This window comes from Cyclopterus lumpus, chromosome 4 (assembly GCF_009769545.1).
Source record: "Cyclopterus lumpus isolate fCycLum1 chromosome 4, fCycLum1.pri, whole genome shotgun sequence".
Taxonomy (NCBI): domain Eukaryota; kingdom Metazoa; phylum Chordata; class Actinopteri; order Perciformes; family Cyclopteridae; genus Cyclopterus; species Cyclopterus lumpus.
The window spans coordinates 26745029-26771098 of NC_046969.1; the positions used below are offsets into that span (position 1 = coordinate 26745029).

Genomic DNA, 26070 nt, shown 5'->3' on the forward strand with positions numbered 1-26070 from the left:
TGATAAACTAACAATTCATGTTGAATCAGATGTTTACAGGTAAATGTTTTAATCGATGTGTGTGACTGAATGAACCCTTTAGTGTCAGGAGGAGCCGTGACCTCTGGCCTCTGAGGTCACGGCTCCCATCAGAACGACTTAATGACTTCACACACACACTTCCTTCCTCTTCTCTTTATTGAGGTTAGTATAAATAATCTTAAAAGTTATTTCTTTCTTTAATAAGATACGCACTTCAGGTCGTTACCGAACCAACTTCTAAAGTTGAACACGTGGATGCTGCAGCATCGTAGACATAAGAACTCCCAACACACTGAACAGCTGGTCAGCTGTCCTGAGGGGAACAAGCCCTGAAGCTTCTCAGAGCTCCACGTTGGTGAGCAGCGGACTGCTGGTCCGAGGCCGAGCGGGCGGACCCGGATCCCGGCAGTCCGGCTCCCCGAAGAGGACCCGTCTCAGGCTCCTTCTGGATTAGTGCGACTAAGAAAAGGGCAGGAGGACGGAGGTCCAGCCCCGCCTCCGTTTCCTCTCGACATCTCCTGCTGGTATTAAACACACGGTACAAATGAGCTGCTTTCTCCCCCGCCGCCTGTGATTGGCTGCCGGCCTCCTCCTCCTGGGTTGTCTTCGGTTCGTCTCCTCGGCTGAAGGAAAACAAGCTTGAGCTCAGCGGGCCACATTCCAGCTGCTGCTCCTCATCACGCTGCAAGAGAGGACTCACGTTACCCGGCTGCTCTCTGACACCCGGCCACCAGTGATGTTCATGACCTCCGTGTCAGAGACCACGCCCCCTCTGCTGTATAGTCTGTGTAGTCGTTTAGCCTCTCTGTAGTCGTTTAGTGTGTCTGTAGTCGTTTAGCGTGTCTGTAGTCGTTTAGTGTGTCTGTGTAGTCGTTTAGTGTGTCGGTGTAGTCGTTTAGTGTGTCTGTAGTCGTTTAGTGTGTCTGTAGTCGTTTAGTGTCTCTTTGTAGTCGTTTAGTGTGTCTGTAGTTGTTTAGTGTGTCTGTGTAGTCGTTTAGTGTGTCTGTAGTTGTTTAGTGTGTCTGTGTAGTCGTTTAGTGTGTCTGTAGTCGTTTAGTGTCTCTTTGTAGTCGTTTAGTGTGTCTGTAGTCGTTTAGTGTCTCTGTAGTCGTTTAGCGTGTCTGTAGTCGTTTAGTGTCTCTGTAGTCGTTTAGTGTGTCTGTAGTCGTTTAGTGTGTCTGTAGTCGTTTAGTGTCTCTGTAGTCGTTTAGTGTCTCTGTAGTCGTTTAGTGTCTCTTTGTAGTCGTTTAGTGTGTCTGTAGTCGTTTAGTGTCTCTGTAGTCGTTTAGTGTGTCTGTAGTCGTTTAGTGTCTCTGTAGTCGTTTAGTGTGTCTGTAGTCGTTTAGTGTCTCTGTAGTCGTTTAGTGTGTCTGTAGTCGTTTAGTGTCTGTAGTCGTTTAGCGTCTCTGTAGTCGTTTAGTGTGTCTGTAGTCGTTTAGCGTCTCTGTAGTCGTTTAGTGTCTCTGTAGTCGTTTAGCCTCTCTGTAGTCGTTTAGTGTGTCTGTAGTCGTTTAGTGTCTCTGTAGTCGTTTAGTGTCTCTGTAGTCGTTTAGCCTCTCTGTAGTCGTTTAGTGTGTCTGTAGTCGTTTAGTCTCTCTGTAGTCGTTTAGCGTCTCTGTAGTCGTTTAGCGTCTCTGTAGTCGTTTAGTGTGTCTGTAGTCGTTTAGTGTGTCTGTAGTCGTTTAGTGTCTCTGTAGTCGTTTAGCGTCTCTGTAGTCGTTTAGTGTGTCTGTAGTCGTTTAGTGTGTCTGTAGTCGTTTAGTGTCTCTTTGTAGTCGTTTAGTGTGTCTGTAGTTGTTTAGTGTGTCTGTGTAGTCGTTTAGTGTGTCTGTAGTCGTTTAGTGTGTCTGTAGTCGTTTAGTGTCTCTGTAGTCGTTTAGCCTCTCTGTAGTCGTTTAGTGTCTCTGAAGTCGTTTAGTGTCTCTGTAGTCGTTTAGTGTGTCTGTAGTCGTTTAGTGTCTCTGTAGTCGTTTAGTGTGTCTGTAGTCGTTTAGTGTCTGTAGTCGTTTAGTGTCTCTGTAGTCGTTTAGTGTGTCTGTAGTCGTTTAGTGTCTGTAGTCGTTTAGTGTCTGTAGTCGTTTAGCGTCTCTGTAGTCGTTTAGTGTCTCTGTAGTCGTTTAGCCTCTCTGTAGTCGTTTAGCGTCTCTGTAGTCGTTTAGCGTCTCTGTAGTCGTTTAGTGTGTCTGTAGTCGTTTAGTGTGTCTGTAGTCGTTTAGTGTCTCTGTAGTCGTTTAGCGTCTCTGTAGTCGTTTAGTGTGTCTGTAGTCGTTTAGTGTGTCTGTAGTCGTTTAGTGTCTCTTTGTAGTCGTTTAGTGTGTCTGTAGTTGTTTAGTGTGTCTGTGTAGTCGTTTAGTGTGTCTGTAGTCGTTTAGTGTGTCTGTAGTCGTTTAGTGTCTCTGTAGTCGTTTAGCCTCTCTGTAGTCGTTTAGTGTCTCTGAAGTCGTTTAGTGTCTCTGTAGTCGTTTAGTGTGTCTGTAGTCGTTTAGTGTCTCTGTAGTCGTTTAGTGTCTCTGTAGTCGTTTAGTGTCTCTGTAGTCGTTTAGCGTCTCTGTAGTCGTTTAGCGTCTCTGTAGTCGTTTAGTGTGTCTGTAGTCGTTTAGTGTGTCTGTAGTCGTTTAGTGTCTCTGTAGTTGTTTAGTGTGTCTGTAGTCGTTTAGTGTGTCTGTAGTCGTTTAGTGTGTCTGTGTAGTCGTTTAGCGTCTCTGTAGTCGTTTAGCGTCTCTGTAGTCGTTTAGCGTCTCTGTAGTCGTTTAGTGTCTCTGTAGTCGTTTAGTGTGTCTGTAGTTGTTTAGTGTGTCTGTAGTCGTTTAGCGTCTCTGTAGTCGTTTAGCGTCTCTGTAGTCGTTTAGCGTCTCTGTAGTCGTTTAGCGTCTCTGTAGTCGTTTAGCGTCTCTGTAGTCGTTTAGTGTGTCTGTAGTCGTTTAGTGTGTCTGTGTAGTCGTTTAGCGTCTCTGTAGTCGTTTAGCGTCTCTGTAGTCGTTTAGCGTCTCTGTAGTCGTTTAGCGTCTCTGTAGTCGTTTAGTGTGTCTGTAGTTGTTTAGTGTGTCTGTAGTCGTTTAGTGTGTCTGTGTAGTCGTTTAGCGTCTCTGTAGTCGTTTAGCGTCTCTGTAGTCGTTTAGTGTGTCTGTAGTCGTTTAGTGTGTCTGTAGTCGTTTAGTGTCTCTGTAGTCGTTTAGTGTCTCTGTAGTCGTTTAGCGTCTCTGTAGTCGTTTAGCGTCTCTGTAGTTGTTTAGTGTGTCTGTAGTCGTTTAGTGTGTCTGTAGTCGTTTAGTGTCTCTGTAGTCGTTTAGTGTCTCTGTAGTCGTTTAGCGTCTCTGTAGTCGTTTAGTGTCTCTGAAGTCGTTTAGTGTCTCTGTAGTCGTTTAGTGTGTCTGTAGTCGTTTAGTGTCTCTGTAGTCGTTTAGTGTCTCTGTAGTCGTTTAGTGTCTCTGTAGTCGTTTAGCGTCTCTGTAGTCGTTTAGTGTCTCTGTAGTCGTTTAGTGTCTCTGTAGTCGTTTAGTCTCTCTGTAGTCGTTTAGCCTCTCTGTAGTCGTTTAGTGTCTCTGTAGTCGTTTAGTGTGTCTGTAGTTGTTTAGTGTGTCTGTGTAGTCGTTTAGCGTCTCTGTAGTCGTTTAGCGTCTCTGTAGTCGTTTAGTGTCTCTGTAGTCGTTTAGCGTCTCTGTAGTCGTTTAGTGTGTCTGTAGTCGTTTAGCGTCTCTGTAGTCGTTTAGTGTGTCTGTAGTCGTTTAGTGTCTCTGTAGTCGTTTAGTGTGTCTGTAGTCGTTTAGTGTCTCTGTAGTCGTTTAGCCTCTCTGTAGTCGTTTAGTGTCTCTGAAGTCGTTTAGTGTCTCTGTAGTCGTTTAGTGTGTCTGTAGTCGTTTAGTGTCTCTGTAGTCGTTTAGTGTCTCTGTAGTCGTTTAGTGTCTCTGTAGTCGTTTAGCCTCTCTGTAGTCGTTTAGTGTCTCTGAAGTCGTTTAGTGTCTGTGTAGTCGTTTAGTGTGTCTGTAGTCGTTTAGTGTCTCTGTAGTCGTTTAGCGTCTCTGTAGTCGTTTAGCGTCTCTGTAGCGTCTCTGTAGTCGTTTAGCGTCTCTGTAGTCGTTTAGTGTCTCTGTAGTCGTTTAGTGTGTCTGTAGTCGTTTAGTGTGTCTGTAGTCGTTTAGCGTCTCTGTAGTCGTTTAGTGTGTCTGTAGTCGTTTAGTGTCTCTGTAGTCGTTTAGTGTGTCTGTAGTCGTTTAGTGTGTCTGTAGTCGTTTAGCGTCTCTGTAGTCGTTTAGTGTGTCTGTAGTCGTTTAGTGTGTCTGTAGTCGTTTAGCGTCTCTGTAGTCGTTTAGCGTCTCTGTAGTCGTTTAGCGTGTCTGTAGTCGTTTAGTCTCTCTGTAGTCGTTTAGAGTCTCTGTAGTCGTTTAGAGTCTCTGTAGTCGTTTAGTGTGTCTGTAGTCGTTTAGTGTGTCTGTAGTCGTTTAGCGTCTCTGTAGTCGTTTAGTGTGTCTGTAGTCGTTTAGTGTCTCTGTAGTCGTTTAGCGTCTCTGTAGTCGTTTAGTGTGTCTGTAGTTGTTTAGTGTGTCTGTAGTCGTTTAGCGTCTCTGTAGTCGTTTAGTGTGTCTGTAGTCGTTTAGTGTGTCTGTAGTCTTTTAGCGTCTCTGTAGTCGTTTAGTGTGTCTGTAGTCGTTTAGTGTGTCTGTAGTCGTTTAGTCTCTCTGTAGTCGTTTAGTGTGTCTGTAGTCGTTTAGCGTGTCTGTAGTCGTTTAGCGTGTCTGTAGTCGTTTAGCGTCTCTGTAATCGTTTAGCGTCTCTGTAGTCGTTTAGCGTGTCTGTAGTCGTTTAGTGTCTCTGTAGTCGTTTAGCGTCTCTGTAGTCGTTTAGTGTGTCTGTAGTCGTTTAGTGTCTCTGTAGTCGTTTAGTGTCTCTGTAGTCGTTTAGCGTCTCTGTAGTCGTTTAGTGTCTCTGTAGTCGTTTAGTGTCTCTGTAGTCGTTTAGTGTGTCTGTAGTCGTTTAGTGTGTCTGTAGTCGTTTAGTGTCTCTGTAGTCGTTTAGTGTCTCTGTAGTCGTTTAGTGTCTCTGTAGTCGTTTAGTGTGTCTGTAGTCGTTTAGCGTGTCTGTGTAGTCGTTTAGTGTGTCTGTAGTCGTTTAGTGTGTCTGTAGTCGTTTAGTGTCTCTGTAGTCGTTTAGTGTGTCTGTAGTCGTTTAGCGTGTCTGTGTAGTCGTTTAGTGTGTCTGTAGTCGTTTAGTGTGTCTGTAGTCGTTTAGCGTCTCTGTAGTTGTTTAGTGTGTCTGTAGTTGTTTAGTGTCTCTGTAGTCGTTTAGTGTCTCTGTAGTCGTTTAGTGTGTCTGTAGTCGTTTAGTGTCTCTGTAGTCGTTTAGTGTGTCTGTAGTCGTTTAGCGTGTCTGTAGTCGTTTAGCGTCTCTGTAGTTGTTTAGTGTGTCTGTAGTCGTTTAGTGTCTCTGTAGTCGTTTAGTGTGTCTGTAGTCGTTTAGTGTGTCTGTAGTCGTTTAGTGTCTCTGTAGTTGTTTAGTGTGTCTGTAGTCGTTTAGTGTCTCTGTAGTTGTTTAGTGTGTCTGTAGTCGTTTAGTGTCTCTGTAGTTGTTTAGTGTGTCTGTAGTCGTTTAGTGTCTCTGTAGTTGTTTAGTGTGTCTGTAGTCGTTTAGTGTCTCTGTAGTCGTTTAGTGTGTCTGTAGTCGTTTAGTGTGTCTGTAGTCGTTTAGTGTCTCTGTAGTTGTTTAGTGTGTCTGTAGTCGTTTAGTGTCTCTGTAGTTGTTTAGTGTGTCTGTAGTCGTTTAGTGTCTCTGTAGTTGTTTAGTGTGTCTGTAGTCGTTTAGTGTCTCTGTAGTTGTTTAGTGTGTCTGTAGTTTTGTTTCTTTTAGTAGTCGTTTGTAGGTTTATTGTATTTGTGTCCCTTTGTTGTTTTGAATCTCTTAATAGCTGCTTAGCCTTTTTGTCATCATTCTGTGTCTGTAATTATTTATTTCTCTTTATGGTCATTTTGAATATCTTTGTAATTGTTTTTGTCTCTTTGGCCTCATTCTGAAGTTGCCGTGACTGAGGATCTACTTTGTGGGGGCTAACACGTTGGGCCTGTGCACAGCAGCTCAGTGATCCATCCACGTCCACCAGTGCTCGAGATAAGGCTGCCTCCACCCTGCTGCCCAGCTGCTGGTGACTCCGGGAGCTCTATCCTGCACACAATGACCCCCTTCTTGAGGTCCAGAGAATAGCTAGCCCCCCCCAGGGAGGAACACAATGACGCCTCTATTAAGAGTCTGGTAGTCAACGTGACCCTGAACTTATCAAAAACTCTGGAGCGTCCAAATAAAAAAACGTACTTCCTTTTAATGTAAACAAGAGAGCTATAAACGCAACACGTTAATACGAGAGCTGTTATCTGCAGCGAGAGAACAGAGTCCGGAGCAGAAAATGACATCAGAATTATACATAAATCACAATCAACAGGTGCTCCGTGTTTAAAGTCCCACAGAAAAGCTGCTTTCCTCTCGGTAACGTTTCCCTGAACAAGTTTCCACATCACGACTTGATGTACTCATTGTGTTGTTGTGCACACGGCACCACACAGATGAAACCAGCATGGAACAGCGTCACTCTGCTGGGTCCATATGGACGACCTGTTTTCAATCTGGCCTCAGCGGGAGGGAGGTCAAAGGTCAGGGATGGAGGATGGTTCCTGTTACACCACCAACGTCTCCTGCTTTGTCCGTCGTCATAAATCTAACTCACCTCGGCTCCCCTCATGAGGTCTTGTCCACGCCGCTCCTCTCGTAGCCCAGCTGCCTCATGACCTCGCTGCAGTAGGCCTCCACCTGGTGGATCTGCTCCACGCTGAGCCGCTCCCTCCACGCGTAGATGGCCTCCTTGGCGTCCCTGGAGGAGATCAGGAACGGCCGGTCCGAGGAGTAACCCTGGCCGTGCGTCATGTTCAGCGCGAACGTCTCCAGAGCCGCGGAGGAGGAGAGGTTGGAGAAGCGGAGCAGCCTCTGGAGCTCCTCCAGAGGCTGCAGCACCAGGTCCTCGTAGCGGACGCGCAGGTAGTTCCTCCTCAGCCAGGGGGGCGCGTTGGCCACCAGCATCATGTCCCCGAGCCAGTTGTCGCAGATGAGCTCCATGGCGCTGGACACGTAGCTCTCGGCCCGGTTCACCCGGTTGTTGGGCACCAGGAGCCGCTTGTACTTGTCGGTCTGCTTCTTGCTGCGCAGCACCTGGATGCTCTCCTTCACCAGGGCCTGCTTGGACTTCAGGCGGGAGTTGTGCACGGCCCGGGGGTCCCTGAAGAGCTGGATGATCTGGAGGTTTATGGCCGGGTCCCTCATCAGGGGGACCAGCGTGCTCAGGTCCAAAACGCGCACCCCTTTGATCACCATCACCGGGTACTTCTTACACTCCCTCTCCAGCTCCCGGATGTCCCTCTTCGGGCACTTGGCGCAGCGGTCCTCCTTCACCAGCCCCACCTCGTGCCGCCTGTGCGCGTCGCACAGCGGCTCGGAGCAGATCACTTTGTTCATCTTCCAGCCGAAGATGAAGGACGTGGTGACGTTCTGCGAGCCGGCGTACAGCCGCAGCACGGAGAAGTCGCAGCGGTACAGCGCGTTCATCATGTCGCGCACCGCGCCCTGCAGGCTGCCCGCGTCCCCCGGGTACAGAGCCTGCCAGATGTGCCACATGGGCTCGTACAGGTAGAAGACGTCGGGGTGCTGGTTGAACAACTCCCCCAGGAACGACGAGCCGGTCCTCCAGGTGGCGTGCAGGTAGATGTGTATCCGCGACCGGCTCCGGTTGGCGGCGGGCTCCGCCGCGTCGCCGCTGCCGTTCACCCGGTCCCCGTTATCCCACAGCTGCGCCACGGAGTTCTCCAGGTCTGGACACCGGGGCTGCTGCTGCGGGAGCCCGTGTTGAGCGCGCTGCACGGATTTGTCCCGGTAATCTAACACGTACGGGATTAGCAGGAGTAAACCCGAATATGCCAGGATCAACACCAGGTATTTCTTATGTAACCGCCTCTTCATTTCCTCTGGCCGGGACGGGGGGCTGCTGGCCGGCTTCTCTGGAGGGTCTGCAGCGCGTACTGAGCTCCGCGGCGCCGCCACCGTTAAGTTATGTGCGTGGGGGGGTTAGCCACGCCCCTTTAAAGTGGAAACAAACAGATTGTTTGTTGTTTTCTGTCCGCCGTGAAACACGATGGATCATGCAACGCGTCAAGAAACGCGCATGTTGTAGTTATTTCAGTTTGAAACGAGACGTAAAACTGCGTAAATTGAGCGCCGTTAGACCGGAACTCTCAAAGAGCCTTTAGACAGAGAGGACACAACGGATACTATCTGCCGTAACGCCGCTGTGGCAGCGCAAAGGATTATGGGAGCTTCACTTCGAAATCAGCGTTCTTCCCTTTTGAATAATGTTTTTTTAAATTTTTTTAATCCATGTAGACATTAAAATGCCTCAAGTGCGTCTTAAACACGACATTTCACAAGCAAATAAAAACATATATAACATGTTTAAGTGTTCATGTCGCGCATGCGCACTCGCACTTCATTTTCTGTTGTGGGAGGCAGAACGCTCGTGCGCCACCGCGTCATCTCTACATGCTAGCTCTGTAGCTCGAGAAGTCATCAGCAGACAGGTAAGCAGACAGACAGACAAGCAGGTAGGCAGACAGACAGACAGACAGACAGACAGAATGCTCCACTAGCTAGCTGCAGAATAACGCGCGTGCGTGAACCGTCAACATGGCGCACTGGACCACCTTCGACAAGGAGACGGAGAGGGAGACGAAGAGGCTGGTCCGGTGCATCGGGGGCGTCCAGGACGAGGAGGACCAGAACTTTCAGCTGGCGCACAAGTTCGCCTGGTCGAACTTCAGGTGACGAACTGGGAGCTACACTGGGGGCTAATACTGGGAGCTACACTGGGGGCTAATACTGGGAGCTACACTGGGGGCTAATACTGGGAGATACACTGGGGGCTAATACTGGGAGATACACTGGGGGCTAATACTGGGAGATACACTGGGAGATACACTGGAGGCTACACTGGGAGATACACTGGAGGCTAATACTGGGAGATACACTGGGGGCTACACTGGGGGCTACACTGGGGGCTAATACTGGGAGATACACTGGGGGCTACACTGGGGGCTACACTGGGGGCTAATACTGGGAGATACACTGGGAGCTACACTGGGAGATACACTGGGGGCTAATACTGGGAGATACACTTTGAGCTACACTGGAGGCTACACTGGGGGCTAATACTGGGGGCTACACTGGGGGCTACACTGGGAGATACACTGGGGGCTAATACTGGGAGATACACTTTGAGCTACACTGGAGGCTACACTGGGGGCTACACTGGGGGCTACACTGGGGGCTAATACTGGGAGATACACTGGGGGCTACACTGGGGGCTACACTGGAGGCTACACTGGGGGCTAATACTGGGAGATACACTGGGGGCTACACTGGAGGCTACACTGGAGGCTACACTGGGGGCTAATACTGGGAGATACACTGGGGGCTACACTGGAGGCTACACTGGGGGCTAATACTGGGAGATACACTGGGGGCTACACTGGGGGCTACACTGGAGGCTACACTGGGGGCTAATACTGGGAGATACACTGGGGGCTACACTGGGAGCTAATACTGGGAGATACACTGGGGGCTACACTGGGAGCTAATACTGGGGGCTACACTGGGGGCTACACTGGGGGCTAATACTGGGAGATACACTGGAGGCTACACTGGGAGCTAATACTGGGGTACACTGGGAGCTAATACTGGGAGATACACTGGAGGCTACACTGGGAGCTAATACTGGGGTACACTGGGAGCTAATACTGGGAGATACACTGGGGGCTACACTGGGGGCTAATACTGGGAGATACACTGGAGGCTACACTGGGAGCTATACTGGGAGCTAATACTGGGGTACACTGGGAGCTAATACTGGGAGATACACTGGGGGCTACACTGGGAGCTAATACTGGAGGCTACACTGGGAGCTAATACTTGGAGCTAATACTGGGAGCTACACTGGGAGCTACACTGGTCGGCTGCCACTGATGGCCCAGTAACTGTTTCTTGTTCTCCAGGTTCCATCGGTACCTGGACGTAGACAGCCACAAAGTGCAGCGCAGCATCAGTGGGTGAGTGAGTCTGGGGGGCACCGCTGTTGTTGCATGACTGTGCATTCATAATAATAATAATAATACTTCACATTTTTATAGAAAATATTAATCACTAATATTATTAATCAGAGTTATTCCTGCAGACAGGTGATAATGTTCAGGTGTGATTATATTATATTAGACATGAGAGGAACAGAATATCAGAAACCCTCTGACGCAACACTGTGACCTCAATAGAGAGGAATTATTATTACCTTTCTCACTGTTTCATTACACATGTATCATATAGAAGGAACCAGTCTATATATATATATATATATATATATATATATATATATATATATATATATGCGCCAACCAAGTTTTCAGATCTTTTTCTGCAGTAAAACTACAAACACCACACAATAAAAGTACTAATATCACACGGTGAAATTACTTAATAAAGTACAAACGCCACTTGGTAAACTCAGTTTCAGTGAAAGTAGTTAGCTTAGCCCACCGGCTGCTAACAGCTAACGGCTAACGGTGACAGAGGTCACGTTGAGTTAAGTCGTGATGCGTTTAAGCTCCGGGTATCGGGAGGGAAACGGCGCCGCTGTCACACAACACTTTGTCCGCTGTGTTTTCCAGAATCCACGAGAAGCTCATGGTCCACTCGGACGTGAGGAAAGCAGAGAGCTGGACGGGGCTGACGGAGGAGTTCCTGAACTCACCGCTACCGAACACCGAGGGAACCAAGGTCTGCAGAAACGCCTATATTATGATTTTATTTATATATATATATCATATTATTATACTGGACCCTATCCAGACTGTTTTATTCTCGTGTTGCAGAGCGACGCCCACTACGGCGTCCTCTCTCTGCTGCTCTTCTTGTCCACGTCGCCCTTACACACCGACTTCACGGAGAGACCGCGGCTGAAGGAGGCCGGTGAGACGCTTGGATTTCTTTTATTGTACATGTCCATATTAATAATGATAATAATAATAATAATAATGATTATTATCTGCAGAAGAAGAGGACAGCTTCGACTGGGCTCAATATCTGCGGGAGGGGGAGGACGGAGACGTGGGGCCGTACCCAGAGACCCCTGTGAGTCAACCAGCGTGAACCCTCAGCACCTGCAGCTGGACGCTAATATTAATATATGATATCAAACATAAGATCACGCTTTCAGTCTGTGGTTATAATTTACGTTCCTCCAACACTCATATTTACTGATTGGAGCTTGAACTCCCCTCAATGGAACCAGTGGTGCTCGTGCATCGATATGTTTTGTGTTTCTTTCTTTAATTCGTAGGACTGGTCCGAGGAGGAGAGCGAGGAGGATGACGGACAGCAGCCGATCAGCAGGGAGGACTCCGGGATCCAGCTGGACCGAACGCCCCTGGAGGACCAGGACAACAACAACAACAACAACAAGGCGTCTCCGGTTACCTGGACAGGTGTGCAGACGGACCGCACGGCCGCGCCGCACTAGCGTCCGCGGAGCAGCTAACAGTGTGTGTGTGTGTGTGTGTGTGTGTGTGTGCGTGTGTGTGCGCAGTGGGCGAGCCCGGCGCCCGGCTCTGGCTGGAGCGCCACGTGGTGACGCCGTACTGGGTGGCCCACGCGCCTCGCTTCCCTCACAGCCTACACCTGCACTCCAACCTGCTCAACGTGTGGTACGTCACCTGTAGGCTCTGGTCCTTCACATGTATTATATTAAAATATGTCTTTATATATATACACACACACACACTTTAGGGCCATTCTAGATAAAGAAAATAAATGTATATATTAAAATATGTATGTTTACATATATGTATTATTGGTGCATGATAGGAGCGTCCTCTCTCCTCAGGGATCAGCACCTGTACAACACAGATCCGTTGTACCTGCCGGAGGAAAAGGCGTTCGTCACGGAGACTCAAGTCATACGGGAGACGCTGTGGTGAGAGGAGCTCATGAGGAGCTGAGAGGAGCCCCAACACTTGTGTTTGTGATGTTGATGTTGTTGTTGTCGTGTTGCAGGCTTCTCTCCGGCGTGAAGAAACACTTCATATTCCAGCACCACGATGGGAAAGTGTCGGTCAGGTCCAACGTGGTGGTGACTCACCTGACCCCTGTAAGTGACCTGTTGGTCTTTATTCTCTATGAACGGGCCTCGAGCAGGAAACCCACTCTCTCTCTCTCTCTCTCTCTCTCTCTCTCCCCCCCTCCCCCCTCTTCCCCCCTCAGAACTGCCTCCGCTCCGTCCTGGACCACGTGGCCGTGTTCGGTCAGGCGGTGTTCCGGCTGCAGCGGTTCATCGACGAGGTGACGGGTCACGGCTCGGAGCCCAGCCCGCCGGGCTCCTCCCACGGCTCCTCCCACGGCGCCAAGAGGGGCTCGGAGCCGCCCTTCAGGACCTACCAGGCCTTCGTGTGGGCGCTCAACAAGTACTTCACCGGCTTCAAGGAGGAGCTGACCACGATTGAGAGGGAGCTCATACGCAATGGCAAGTGACACCACGTTGAGTGTCACGGATACGGTTCTCTTTCTAAAGATGGATATTAAAACCAGAACCTTTTGGGAGTCCTGAACTGCATGAAGATGTGAAGAGCTGATTGTCTCTCCAGTATTTCTGCATCCAGGTTCTGTCCTCAGGTTCCTGGTTCCTGGTATTTGATGAGTGACGGGTGTATTCCTCTGGTTCCTCTCAGATGAGACCGTGACCCTGCTGGCGGTCCTGGAGCGACTCAACCCTCACCTGGCGCAGATCAAAGTGCTGCACAAGGTGTTCAGCACCGGGGTCGCCGAAGTGCCCCCCGAGACCCCCAACGTGGTGCGGGCCTCCCACCTGCTCAACACGCTGTACAAAGCCATCATCGAGTACGACGGCGCCGGGGAGGCGTCGGAGCAGGCGGTGCGTATGAGAGTTACTGAAGTGAAGTTCTCTGCTCGTTGTTCCTCCAAACATCCAAACTATCCTGGTTCCTGTGCCGCCTCCAGGTGGCCTTGTTGTTTTCTCTGTGGACGGAGACCGTCAGGCCGTACCTGGAGATCGTGGACGAGTGGATCGTTCACGGCCACCTGTTTGATCCCGCCAGAGAGTTCATCATCCAGAGGTACGTGGAGGAGGAACTCTCCCCCGTTTCAGAGGCCCGCTCCGCACTGACGGCTCTTTGGTCTCTCGCTCAGGAACAAGGACGTGCCGGTGAACCACAGGGACTTCTGGTACGCCACCTACACCCTGTACAGCGTGTCGGAGACGGTGGAGAGCGAGGAGAAGCTGAGCGACGCGGCCAGCGGGAGCTCCGCGGGCGAGCAGGGCTCCAGCGCCCGGCAGCTCACCATGGTGTCCTTCCTCAAGCCCGTGCTCAAGCAGATCATCATGGCCGGCAAGTCCATGCAGCTGCTCAAGAATCTGGACTGCAAGGAGACGGAGCGGTCGGAGAGGTCGTCCAGAGGTCGGTGCTGGCTGTTCTGCACGCGTCCCTGACTCTTGAAGTGTTTCCTGTCTGTGCTGAACACCGCGTTGCGTTGCAGACGCAGAGAGGAAGAGTCTGTACACTCGCTTCCTGGAGTCGGTGCAGTCGCGTCTCTGCAGTCGAGCCGAGTCCCCCGAGGACCCGGCCGCCGAGCAGCAGGCCACCAGGAGGAGCCTGATCAAGATGCAGTCCATCATCTCGCAGCACCTGGAGATCGAGGACGTGCACGATCCGCTGTTGGCCATTAACTTTGCCAGGTAACCGGGGGTGTGTGTGTGTGTGTGTGTGTCTCTGTCTCTGTCTCTGTCTCTGTCTCTGCTGTGTGGATGTCAGCTCCTGCCTGTGCTTCCTCTCAGGCTCTACTTGGAGCAGAACGACTTCCACGAGCGTTTCTCGGGCGGCGAGTTGAACGTGGACCGCTCGTCTCAGTCCGTCACCTGCCAGACCTTCGAGCTCACGCTGCGCTCCTGCCTCTACCCGCACATCGAGCGGCGCTACGTCGAGTGCTGCGGGAACCTCATGAAGACTCTGAAGAAGGACTACAGGTGAGTGGGATCCGCTCCTTTTCTTGGTGACGGCGTGCAGGTGATCTGAGCGGCTCCGCCCCCCCCAACTTCCTTCCCAGGCTGCTCGGATACCTGCAGGCGATGAGGAACTACTTCCTGCTGGAGGCCGGAGACACCATGTACGACTTCTACACGGCCATCTTTGACAAGGTGCAGGAGAAGGAGAGCTGGCAGCAGCTGTCCTTCCTCAACGGTCAGCTGCAGGAGGCCGTGGGACAGCGCCACCCCGAGGACAGCAGCAGGTACTGCACGCGTTATTCTATTCATCTGGCCCCTCCCACGAGACAACACTATATTTCATACATCTTCCACGTAAACAAAGCATGTGGGAAAAACTAAACAATACAAATAAACAACAAAACATGAAATATCTACAGATTATCTCGTCTTCCTCTGAATAAACTGGTTTATATGTTCCACATCTCAAGGCTCCATTGGTCCAAAATGAATATCTATATTTATCTCACAAACAAATCATCCCACTGTTCACGGTTAAAAACTAAATGTTAAGTTTATTGTTGAGAAAACAAATTTCAAAAGTTAAAACACCACAGAGATATTTAGATTTTTCTACATAATTATTTACAACATAATTCTCTGAACCATTTTTTATTATCTTTTATTATAAACAAACAAACAAAATTGTATAATAATAATAATTATTATAAATAAATTATAATGTAAATATATACATACATTATTTATATATAAATATATATATTATATATTTATAATTATAAAATATATTTACATTATTTATTTATAATGTATTTATTTTATATATATATATAAAACCTTTTGTTATGTATTTGTTGCAAAACAAAGTCCAAATATCTTTTAAACCCAGAGACAACGTTTAGTTTATCCCAGATATCTTCCTGATGATTATTAGATGGGTAATTTCTCTTTAGTTGATCAATATTTTAACCCTCGTTATATTTCACAGGTTGTCGATCTTCTTGGAGACCATCGATCCGTCCAGAAAGAAGCATCCTGTGAACAATCTAGAGGTTCTCACTCTGGGTTACAAGGTGGGCCGCGTTGGACTCTTTGTTTATTTATTATTGTTGTTTATTGTTTGGTCTCAATTGGTCACCCCATTTTTCTTTTTTTAATGTCAAAAATCTAAATGTACACAAAATATCTGCACAACCAAAATAAGTTAATAAAATAAATTAATAAACAATAATCCACTCTGGGTTTTCCAGACTTCAGTAATCAGGATAGTTGAACTAGACTTCAGTAATCAGGATAGTTGAACCAGACTTCAGTAATCAGGATAGTTGAACCAGACTTCAGTAATCAGGATAGTTGAACTAGACTTCAGTAATCAGGATAGTTGAACCAGACTTCAGTAATCGGGATAGTTGAACCAGACTTCAGTAATCAGGATAGTTGATCCAGACTTCAGTAATCAGGATAGTTGAACCAGACTTCAGTAATCAGGATAGTTGAACCAGACTTCAGTAATCGGGATAGTTGAACCAGACTTCAGTAATCAGGATAGTTGAACCAGACTTCAGTAATCGGGATAGTTGAACCAGACTTCAGTAATCGGGATAGTTGAACCAGACTTCAGTAATCGGGATAGTTGAACCAGACTTCAGTAATCGGGATAGTTGAACCAGACTTCAGTAATCGGGATAGTTGAACCAGACTTCAGTAATCGGGATAGTTGAACCAGACTTCAGTAATCAGGATAGTTGAACCAGACTTCAGTACTCAGGATAGTTGAACCAGACTTCAGTAATCAGGATAGTTGAACCAGACTTCAGTAATCAGGATAGTTGAACCAGACTTCAGTAATCAGGATAGTTGAACCAGACTTCAGTAATCAGGATAGTTGAATCAGACTTCAGTAATCGGGATAGTTGAACCAGACTTCAGTACTCAGGATAGTTGAACCAGACTTCAGTACTCAGGATAGTTGAACCAGACTTCAGTGTTCAGGATAGTTGAACCAGACTTCAGTAATCAGGATAGTTGAACCAGACTTCAGTAATCAGGATAGTTGAACCAGACTTCAGTAATCAGGATAGTTGAACCAGACCTCAGTAATCAGGATAGTTGAACCAGACTTCAGTACTCGGGATAGTTGAACCAGACTTCAGTAATCGGGATAGTTGAACCAGACTTCAGTAATCGGGATAGTTGAACCAGACTTCAGTAATCGGGATAGTTGAACCAGACTTCAGTAATCAGGATAGTTGAACCAGACTTCAGTAATCGGGATAGTTGAACCAGACTTCAGTAATCGGGATAGTTGAACCAGACTTCAGTAATCAGGATAGTTGAACCAGACTTCAGTACTCAGGATAGTTGAACCAGACTTCAGTACTCAGGATAGTTGAACCAGACCTCAGTAATCAGGATAGTTGAACCAGACTTCAGTACTCGGGATAGTTGAACCAGACTTCAGTAATCGGGATAGTTGAACCAGACTTCAGTAATCGGGATAGTTGAACCAGACTTCAGTAATCGGGATAGTTGAACCAGACTTCAGTACTCGGGATAGTTGAACCAGACTTCAGTAATCGGGATAGTTGAACCAGACTTCAGTAATCGGGATAGTTGAACCAGACTTCAGTACTCAGGATAGTTGAACCAGACTTCAGTAATCAGGATAGTTGAACCAGACTTCAGTAATCAGGATAGTTGAACCAGACTTCAGTAATCAGGATAGTTGAACCAGACTTCAGTAATCAGGATAGTTGAACCAGACTTCAGTACTCAGGATAGTTGAACCAGACTTCAGTACTCAGGATAGTTGAACCAGACTTCAGTAATCAGGATAGTTGAACCAGACTTCAGTACTCAGGATAGTTGAACCAGACTTCAGTACTCAGGATAGTTGAACCAGACTTTAGTAATCAGGATAGTTGAACCAGACTTTAGTAATCAGGATAGTTGAACCAGACTTCAGTAATCAGGATAGTTGAAACAGACTTCAGTAATCTGGATAGTTGAACCAGACTTCAGTAATCAGGATAGTTGAACCAGACTTCAGTAATCAGGATAGTTGAACCAGACTTTAGTAATCAGGATAGTTGAACCAGACTTCAGTAATCAGGATAGTTGAACCAGACTTCAGTGTTCAGGATAGTTGAACCAGACTTCAGTAATCAGGATAGTTGAACCAGACTTCAGTAATCAGGATAGTTGAACCAGACTTCAGTAATCAGGATAGTTGAACCAGACTTCAGTAATCAGGATAGTTGAACCAGACCTCAGTAATCAGGATAGTTGAACCAGACTTCAGTAATCAGGATAGTGAAACATGATTTTCTAACAGCACAAAGGCAAATAAACTCAAAGAGCCTCTTTTTCTCCTCTGACGAGCAGGAGATGATCATGAACGTATGAGGAATTCCAGACCATAATCATGGCAAAATCTAAATAATTCATTCACTTCACTCGTGCTTGAGAGGGGGCGTGGCTTATCTCCATGGAAACATTTATAACTTCCGCCATCCACCATGGAACAAATAACCACTATTTCTGCTTTATACTTGTTGTGGATCCCACAAACGTCTGAACATCTAATGCCCTCGTGTTTGGGTTCATAACAATATCATATATATATATATATATATATATATATATATATATATATATATATATATATATATATATATATATATATATATATATATATATATATACATAACATCCCCCGTAGGCTCACACAGCTCAGTGACTTTAAGTGGATGAACATCCTCTTTATTCACATCCATTCGTCTGCGTTGACTTTCATGAATCTGCTCTCAGTGTTGGGAAAATGTATCGGCTCATTTTAAGAGCCTCATTCTTTAAATGTGCCTGCTGGCAGTCGACTTAATGACATGCATCATCCAATGAGATCTAACATAACTATCTCAACTCTTTCAGAACAATAGATAATATATAAGTGCATATTCATGTATGTGGAGATGAACATATAGAACTTTTATTGCATTTACTCGGACATGACCAGAGAACGTAATGAACACATCCAAGAGTTCCACCAAAACCACGATGTTCTGCATCGCCGACACTGTAGAACAATGTACCACAATGTAGAACAATGTACCACACTGTAGAACAATGGAACAATGTACAACAATGTACAACAATGTACAACAATGTACAACAATGTACCACACTGTAGAACAATGTACAACAATGTACCACACTGTAAAACAATGTACCACACTGCACCACACTGTAGAACAATGTACCACACTGTAGAACAATGTACCACACTGCACCACACTGTAGAACAATGTACAACACTGTAGAACAATGGAACAATGTACCACACTGTAGAACAATGTACCACAATGTACAACAATGGAACAATGTACCACACTGTAGAACAATGGAACAATGTACCACACTGTAGAACAATGTACCACAATGTACAACAATGTACCACACTGTAGAACAATGTACCACACTGTAGAACAATGGAACAATGTACCACACTGTAGAACAATGGAACAATGTACCACACAGTAGAACAATGGAACAATGTACCACACTGTAGAACAATGTACCACAATGTACAACAATGGAACAATGTACCACACTGTAGAACAATGGAACAATGTACCACACTGTAGAACAATGGAACAATGTACCACACAGTAGAACAATGTACCACAATGTACAACAATGGAACAATGTACCACACTGTAGAACAATGTACCACACTGTAGAACAATGTACCACAATGTACAACAATGTACCACAATGTACAACAATGTACAACAATGTACAACAATGTACCACAATGTATCACACTGTAGAACAATGTACCACAATGTACAACAATGTACCACAATGTACAACAATGTACCACAATGTACAACAATGTACCACAATGTACTGCCACTTTCTTCAGGGGGCGTGGCCAGATTATCCAGCTAGACTGAATGAGCCTGCGCTGTTGCTATGGTGATTTAGCCAAACTTGCTTCGAGGAACCGAAAACCAATGACTTGTCTAATCTCATCCGCAAAATGATCCCGTTAGCCAGGTAGAGAAATATGGCCCTGGTTAAAAAAATAATAATAAGGGAAATGAAACCAAGTCCAGTTCAACTCGTGAAAAACAGAAGTTAATAAAGTGAGTTGAGGAAGAGCTATAGTTTCTGCAGCGACAACACAATGTGTGTGTTTACTCGTTGTTGACTTGTTTATGCCCCGCCCCCTCAGGTCCCCTGGCCTGTGGACATCGTGATCAGCTCCGAGTGTCAGAAGATCTACAACCAGGTGTTCCTGCTGCTGCTGCAGATCAAATGGGCCAAATACAGCCTGGACACGCTGCGCTTCAGCGGTACGCCGCGCACGCCGCTCACGCTTATGTTTACGTGACATCGTGGGACAAACGAACGCCGTCGTGTCTCTTTCCAGATTTCACCGACGTCGCCAAGAAGCCGTCTGGAGCTCCGGTGGAGGACGCGAAGCCCAAAGAGCCGATAAAGCAGCAGACCCACCGGATGTGTCTGCTGCGCGTCAAGCTGATGCACTTCGTCAACAGCCTGCACAACTACATCATGACCCGGGTGTGTGTATAATATATACTATATATTATATAGTATATACTATTTATATATATTCATATTTTTTAACCGAGCAGCTTTCAAAGTTCATTATTCTGCAGGAAAAATAAGAGATTATTCTGAAATGTCCCATTGGTGGTGCATTCAAGGACTGCAGGAAAGAGCACTTATTAGATTAAAACCTTTTTGTGCGGTTCCTTTTTTAAAGTTTTCCGTCTCTGCAGATCCTGCACAGTACAGGTCTGGAGTTTCAGCACCAGGTCCAGGAGGCCAAGGACCTGGACCAGCTGATCAAGATCCATTACAGATATCTGGCAACCATCCACGACCGCTGCCTCCTGAGAGAGAAGGTAAACTCACGAGGTTTCCCTGAACACACCTCAGCGGTAGACTTTCCAAACTCTGTGGGTTGACCTTCAGGGGTCAACGACATCTCTCGTCTCGTCTCCTCAGGTCAGTTTCGTGAAGGAGGCGATAATGAAGGTTCTCAACTTGGTCCTCATCTTCTCGGACCGGTGGCGGGCCGGATTCGGAGCCTGGAAGTAAGTTCCATCGCTCGTAGAAACTCCGGATCACAGAGTCCTGGTCTCTGTGAGTCCAGCCCTCAAGTGCAGCTGGATCCTGGTCCCCGGTGGATCCAGGCCTGGAGTCATCCTGGTCCCCCGGTGGATCCGGGTCTCTGTGAAGACCTGGACACGACGGTCACAGACCTCCCGCTGCTTTCACCCGTCTTGTTGTTCTGCGACCTCAGACGGCCAGGTGCATGCTGGGTAGTGGAGTTCTGTATTTTGCCAATAAATACCGTTTCTTTTTGATCGCTTTCAGGATCGAGTCCATCGATAAAATGGAGTCCGACTTCAAAAACTGCCACATGTTCCTGGTGACGATCCTCAACAAGGCCGTGTGCCGCGGCTCCTTCCCTCACCGTGAGTACGCCGTCTGATGGTCTGCTGGTTATTGATCCGTATGGATCCTGACCAGGAAGTGTCTGTCTCCCGCTGCAGTGGAGTCTCTGGCTCTGTCGCTGATGGCCGGCTTGGAGCAGTGCTGAGCAGCCGGGCCCGAGGCTCGTCGGTCTGACCGTTGCCGTGGTGACGCACGGCGTCGTTTCGAGTCCAACGAGCTGCTGTGAACAAATATTTAAAACGTGACTTTTTGTATAAAGGAGTTTTTTTAACGAGCTGTTGTTAATAACGTGTATATATGAAGCACAATAAATATTGCACAATGATTGTTGTTGTCATTTAACATAATGTAATAAATATTATTAGCATTGACGCTAATCAACTAATTAGAGTTCACTCTAGTGTCCACTAGGGGCATTAATACTGTATTATGGAGACAATACATGTTATTCTCCTGGTGTCCACTAGGGGCATTAATACTGTATTATGGAGATAATACATGTTGTTCTCCTGGTGTCCACTAGGGGCATTAATACTGTATTATGGAGACAATACATGTTATTCTCCTGGTGTCCACTAGGGGCATTAATACTGTATTATAGAGATAATACATGTTGTTCTCCTGGTGTCCACTAGGGGCATTAATACTGTATTATGGAGATAATACATGTTGTTCTCCTGGTGTCCACTAGGGGCATTAATACTGTATTATAGAGATAATACATGTTGTTCTCCTGGTGTCCACTAGGGGCATTAATACTGTATTATGGAGATAATACATGTTATTCTCCTGGTGTCCACTAGGGGCATTAATACTGTATTATGGAGATAATACATGTTATTCTCCTGGTGTCCACTAGGAGCATCAATACTGTATTATGGAGATAATACATGTTGTTCTCCTGGTGTCCACTAGGGGCATTAATACTGTATTATGGAGATAATACATGTTGTTCTCCTGGTGTCCACTAGGGGCATCAATACTGTATTATGGAGATAATACATGTTGTTCTCCTGGTGTCCACTAGGGGCATTAATACTGTATTATGGAGATAATACATGTTATTCTCCTGGTGTCCACTAGGGGCATTAATACTGTATTATAGAGATAATACATGTTGTTCTCCTGGTGTCCACTAGGGGCATTAATACTGTATTATAGAGATAACACATGTTGTTCTCCTGGTGTCCACTAGGGGCATTAATACTGTATTATAGAGATAATACATGTTGTTCTCCTGGTGTCCACTAGGGGCATCAATACTGTATTATAGAGATAATACATGTTGTTCTCCTGGTGTCCACTAGGGGCATTAATACTGTATTATGGAGATAATACATGTTGTTCTCCTGGTGTCCACTAGGGGCATTAATACTGTATTATGGAGATAATACATGTTATTCTCCTGGTGTCCACTAGGGGCATTAATACTGTATTATGGAGATAATACATGTTATTCTCCTGGTGTCCACTAGGGGCATTAATACTGTATTATGGAGATAATACATGTTGTTCTCCTGGTGTCCACTAGGGGCATTAATACTGTATTATGGAGATAATACATGTTGTTCTCCTGGTGTCCACTAGGGGCATCAATACTGTATTATGGAGATAATACATGTTGTTCTCCTGGTGTCCACTAGGGGCATTAATACTGTATTATGGAGATAATACATGTTATTCTCCTGGTGTCCACTAGGGGCATTAATACTGTATTATAGAGATAATACATGTTGTTCTCCTGGTGTCCACTAGGGGCATTAATACTGTATTATAGAGATAACACATGTTGTTCTCCTGGTGTCCACTAGGGGCATTAATACTGTATTATAGAGATAATACATGTTGTTCTCCTGGTGTCCACTAGGGGCATCAATACTGTATTATAGAGATAATACATGTTGTTCTCCTGGTGTCCACTAGGGGCATTAATACTGTATTATGGAGATAATACATGTTGTTCTCCTGGTGTCCACTAGGGGCATTAATACTGTATTATGGAGATAATACATGTTATTCTCCTGGTGTCCACTAGGGGCATTAATACTGTATTATGGAGATAATACATGTTATTCTCCTGGTGTCCACTAGGGGCATTAATACTGTATTATGGAGATAATACATGTTGTTCTCCTGGTGTCCACTAGGGGCATCAATACTGTATTATAGAGATAATACATGTTGTTCTCCTGGTGTCCACTAGGGGCATTAATACTGTATTATAGAGATAATACATGTTGTTCTCCTGGTGTCCACTAGGGCCATCAATACTGTATTATAGAGATAATACATGTTGTTCTCCTGGTGTCCACTAGGGGCATTAATACTGTATTATAGAGATCATTTATAATATATATATATATATACTACCGTTCAAAAGTTTGGGGTCACTTATTTTTCAAAGAAAATCACAGTTTTCTTCAATGAAGATAACATTAAATTAATCACTCTATAAATACACTCTATACATTGTTAACGTGGTAAATGACTTCTAGGTGGAGACGTCTGTTTTTAATGAAATATCTACAGAGTGTATAGAGGCCCATTTCCACAACTATCACTCCAGTGTTCTAATGGTACATTGTGTTCTTAGAAGACTAATGATGATTAGAAAACCCTTGAAAACCCTTGAAACCCCTTGAAAACCATTGTGCAATGATGTTAGCACAGCTGACAACATGCTAGTGAGAGAAGCTATAAAACTGCTGCAAATGGAGCATTCTTTGATGAAAGCAAAGTTTGAAGTAATATTTCAAATATAAATCATTATTTCTAACCTTGTCAATGTCTTGACTATATTTTCTATTCATTTTGCAACTCATTTGATAAATAAACGTCTGAGTTTTCATGGAAAACACGAAATGGTCTGGGTGACCCCAAACGGTAGTTTATATATATATTACTTTTGTATCCATACTACAATATATACAAACGCAAACCCATATATGTATTTTTTAATATACTACAATATTAAAAACAAACTATATTACATTTAGGAGAACATAATCTTACTTATATTTAGTTTTGGGGAGGTTGTTCTACAACTAATCACCCTCCATACACATTAGACATCTAAATATCTATAAAAACATTCATGAATGTATTTGTCTACAATACTACAATAAATTAAACTCATAAATATCTATCTAATCCTTCATGAATGTATTTATGTGTATTTGTTTATTATTATTATACAATATTATATATATTTTATTATATTTAGTTTTGGGGACGGTGTTTCCCCTCCATACTCCAACAAATTAAACTTCTAAATATCTATAAAACCATTCTTGAATGTATTTATTTGTATTTTTGTATAAAATTTAAAAAACAATATTACATTTTGGAGACCCCTACTTGCAGAGGTTGCTCTGGCACTAATCACCCTCCATACTACAATACATTACACTTTTAAATACCTATCTAACCATTCAGGAATGTCTTTTTTTGTCTTTTTTTAATCATATATAAATTTTTTAATCATATATAAATTTTCATCAAAATAAAATAAAACTATATTATATTCCAGAGATACTTATATTTAGTTTTGGGGAGGTTGTTTTACCACTAATCACCTTCCATACTACAATAAATTAATAAATATCTATCTAATCCTTCATGAATGTATTTATGTTTATTTCTTCATTATTATACTACAATATTAGAATCAGCACTAATCACCCTCCATACCTCGGGCGGGTCCTTACTGTACATTCCTATGACTCTACCTCCTCCCTCCTCGCTCCTCGTTCCTCGCTCCCTCGTTCCTCCCTCCTCCCTCCTCGCTAACCGTCGCGTAGAGTTTCCTGCAGACTTTCCCCGGTTGAGGGACAGGAACTCCCGGCTCGCCCTGCCCCCCCCCCGTGATAACAACACCCGAGCGAGGAAACGAGGAAACGAGGAGAGGAAAGAGAGAAAAGAGAGAACAGCAGAAAACTTCGAGGCTCGACTTCCAGAACAAATCCGGACTTCTTCTCGGACCGTCCGGCGCGACATGGCGCGGTAGTGGGTCCGGACCGCTGAAGTTCCCCTCGAGACCGACAAAGTCCGGGTGAGTACACATCCGGTGGTCTAGGAGAGGCGTAAAGTTCAGACCTCCGGGATCAGAGCGGCTCGGATCCTCCGGAGGAGGAGCGGCTCGAGTCCCTCTGCAGGCCGCGAGCAGCGACCGATCTCAGGCCACGACGCACGGCCATGAGTCCTCCCCGAGGTGGTAGGAGTACCCGGAGGTACTAGTACTACACTGAGGTAGTACTAGTACTACACTGAGGGAGTACCCTGAGGTAGTACTAGTACTACACTGAGGTAGTACTAGTACTACACTGAGGTAGTACTAGTACTACACTGAGGTAGTACTAGTACTACACTGAGGTAGTACCCGGAGGTACTAGTACTACACTGAGGTGGTAGGAGTACCCTGAGGTACTAGTACTACACTGAGGTAGTACCCTGAGGTACTAGTACTGGCAAACTAAAAACACATCTTTTTCGACTATACCTTGAATAAGGAAGGTAGAGCCGTAGTAGCACTTTAGTAGCACTTAAATGTCTCTTACTGATAGCACTTTGTAGTTTAGCACTTTAGTAGCACTTAAATGTCTCTTACTGATAGCACTTTGTAGTTTAACACTTTAGTAGCACTTAAATGTCTCTTACCGATAGCACTCTGTAGTTTAGCACTTTAGTAACACTTAAATGTCTCTTACTGATAGCACTTTGTAGTTTAACACTTTAGTAACACTTAAATGTCCCTTACCGATAGCACTTTGTAGTAGCACTTTAGTAGCACTTAAATGTCTCTTCCTGATAGCACTTTGTAGTTTAACTTTATTGAAGAAATTGTACTTTCTTGATTCTTGTTGTTCTGAGTTTGGACTCATGGTTGAATGCACTTATTGTAAGTCTCTTTGGATAAAAGCGTCAGCTAAATGACATGAAATGTAATAAAATGTAGTGTAGTACTACACTGAGATAGTACCCTGAGGTACTAGTACTACCCTAAGGTGGTAGGAGTACCACGAGGTAGTAGTACTACATTGAGGTAGTATCCTGAGGTACTAGTACTACACTGAGGTGGTATGAGTACCCTAAGGTAGTAGTACTACACTGAGGTAGTACCCTGAGGTACTAGTACTACCCTGAGGTAGTACTCTGTGGTACTAGTACTACACTGAGGTGGTAGGAGTACCCTGAGGTAGTAGTACTACACTGAGGTAGTACCCTGAGGTACTAGTACTACCCTGAGGTAGTACCCTGAGGTAGTAGTAATAGTACACTGAGGTAGTAGTACTACACTGAGGTACTAGTACTACCGCTGGAGTAGAAGTACTAACACTGGAATATGAGTAATACCCCTGAGGTACTAGTACTACCACTGAGGTACTAATACTACCACTGAGGTACTAGTACTACCACTGAGGGACAAGTACTAATACTAGCCTGAGGTACTAGTACTACCACTGAGGTACAAG

General features: G+C 45.5%; 3 protein-coding genes across 4 annotated transcripts in view; 2 read left to right on the plus strand and 1 right to left on the minus strand.

Moving 5' to 3' along the window:
• Window positions 1-161: 161 nt before the first annotated feature.
• Window positions 162-8342, minus strand: chst7 (carbohydrate (N-acetylglucosamine 6-O) sulfotransferase 7). The gene is made up of 2 exons (XM_034531741.1): window positions 6731-8342; window positions 162-703 (listed from the first exon to the last, which is right to left on the minus strand). The coding sequence occupies exon 1, from the start codon at window positions 8011-8013 to the stop codon at window positions 6742-6744; it is 1272 nt and encodes a 423-aa protein (XP_034387632.1). The 5' UTR covers window positions 8014-8342; the 3' UTR covers window positions 162-703; window positions 6731-6741.
• A 184-nt stretch (window positions 8343-8526) lies between these two features.
• On the plus strand, window positions 8527-20924 carry tubgcp5 (tubulin, gamma complex associated protein 5). Of its 2 annotated transcripts, none has more exons than XM_034531280.1 (23): window positions 8527-8867; window positions 10098-10151; window positions 10764-10872; window positions 10968-11064; window positions 11147-11226; window positions 11435-11579; window positions 11681-11798; window positions 11978-12067; window positions 12148-12241; window positions 12355-12613; window positions 12819-13021; window positions 13108-13223; window positions 13297-13565; window positions 13645-13843; window positions 13943-14131; window positions 14212-14394; window positions 15099-15183; window positions 19347-19467; window positions 19545-19696; window positions 19918-20043; window positions 20147-20235; window positions 20519-20619; window positions 20698-20924. In XM_034531280.1, the coding sequence occupies exons 1-23, from the start codon at window positions 8734-8736 to the stop codon at window positions 20742-20744; spliced, it is 3060 nt and encodes a 1019-aa protein (XP_034387171.1). In that variant the 5' UTR covers window positions 8527-8733; the 3' UTR covers window positions 20745-20924. The 2 variants fall into 2 exon arrangements, with proteins under 2 accessions (XP_034387171.1, XP_034387172.1); XM_034531281.1 differs by having other exon boundaries at window positions 11150-11226.
• Window positions 20925-24333: 3409 nt separating this feature from the next.
• cyfip1 (cytoplasmic FMR1 interacting protein 1) overlaps window positions 24334-26070 on the plus strand; it is a 31564-nt gene continuing 29827 nt past the window's right edge. The window contains exon 1 of the mRNA XM_034531619.1: window positions 24334-24650. The gene's annotated coding sequence lies outside the window, so the exon portion shown is untranslated. The remainder of the gene's footprint in view (window positions 24651-26070) is intronic.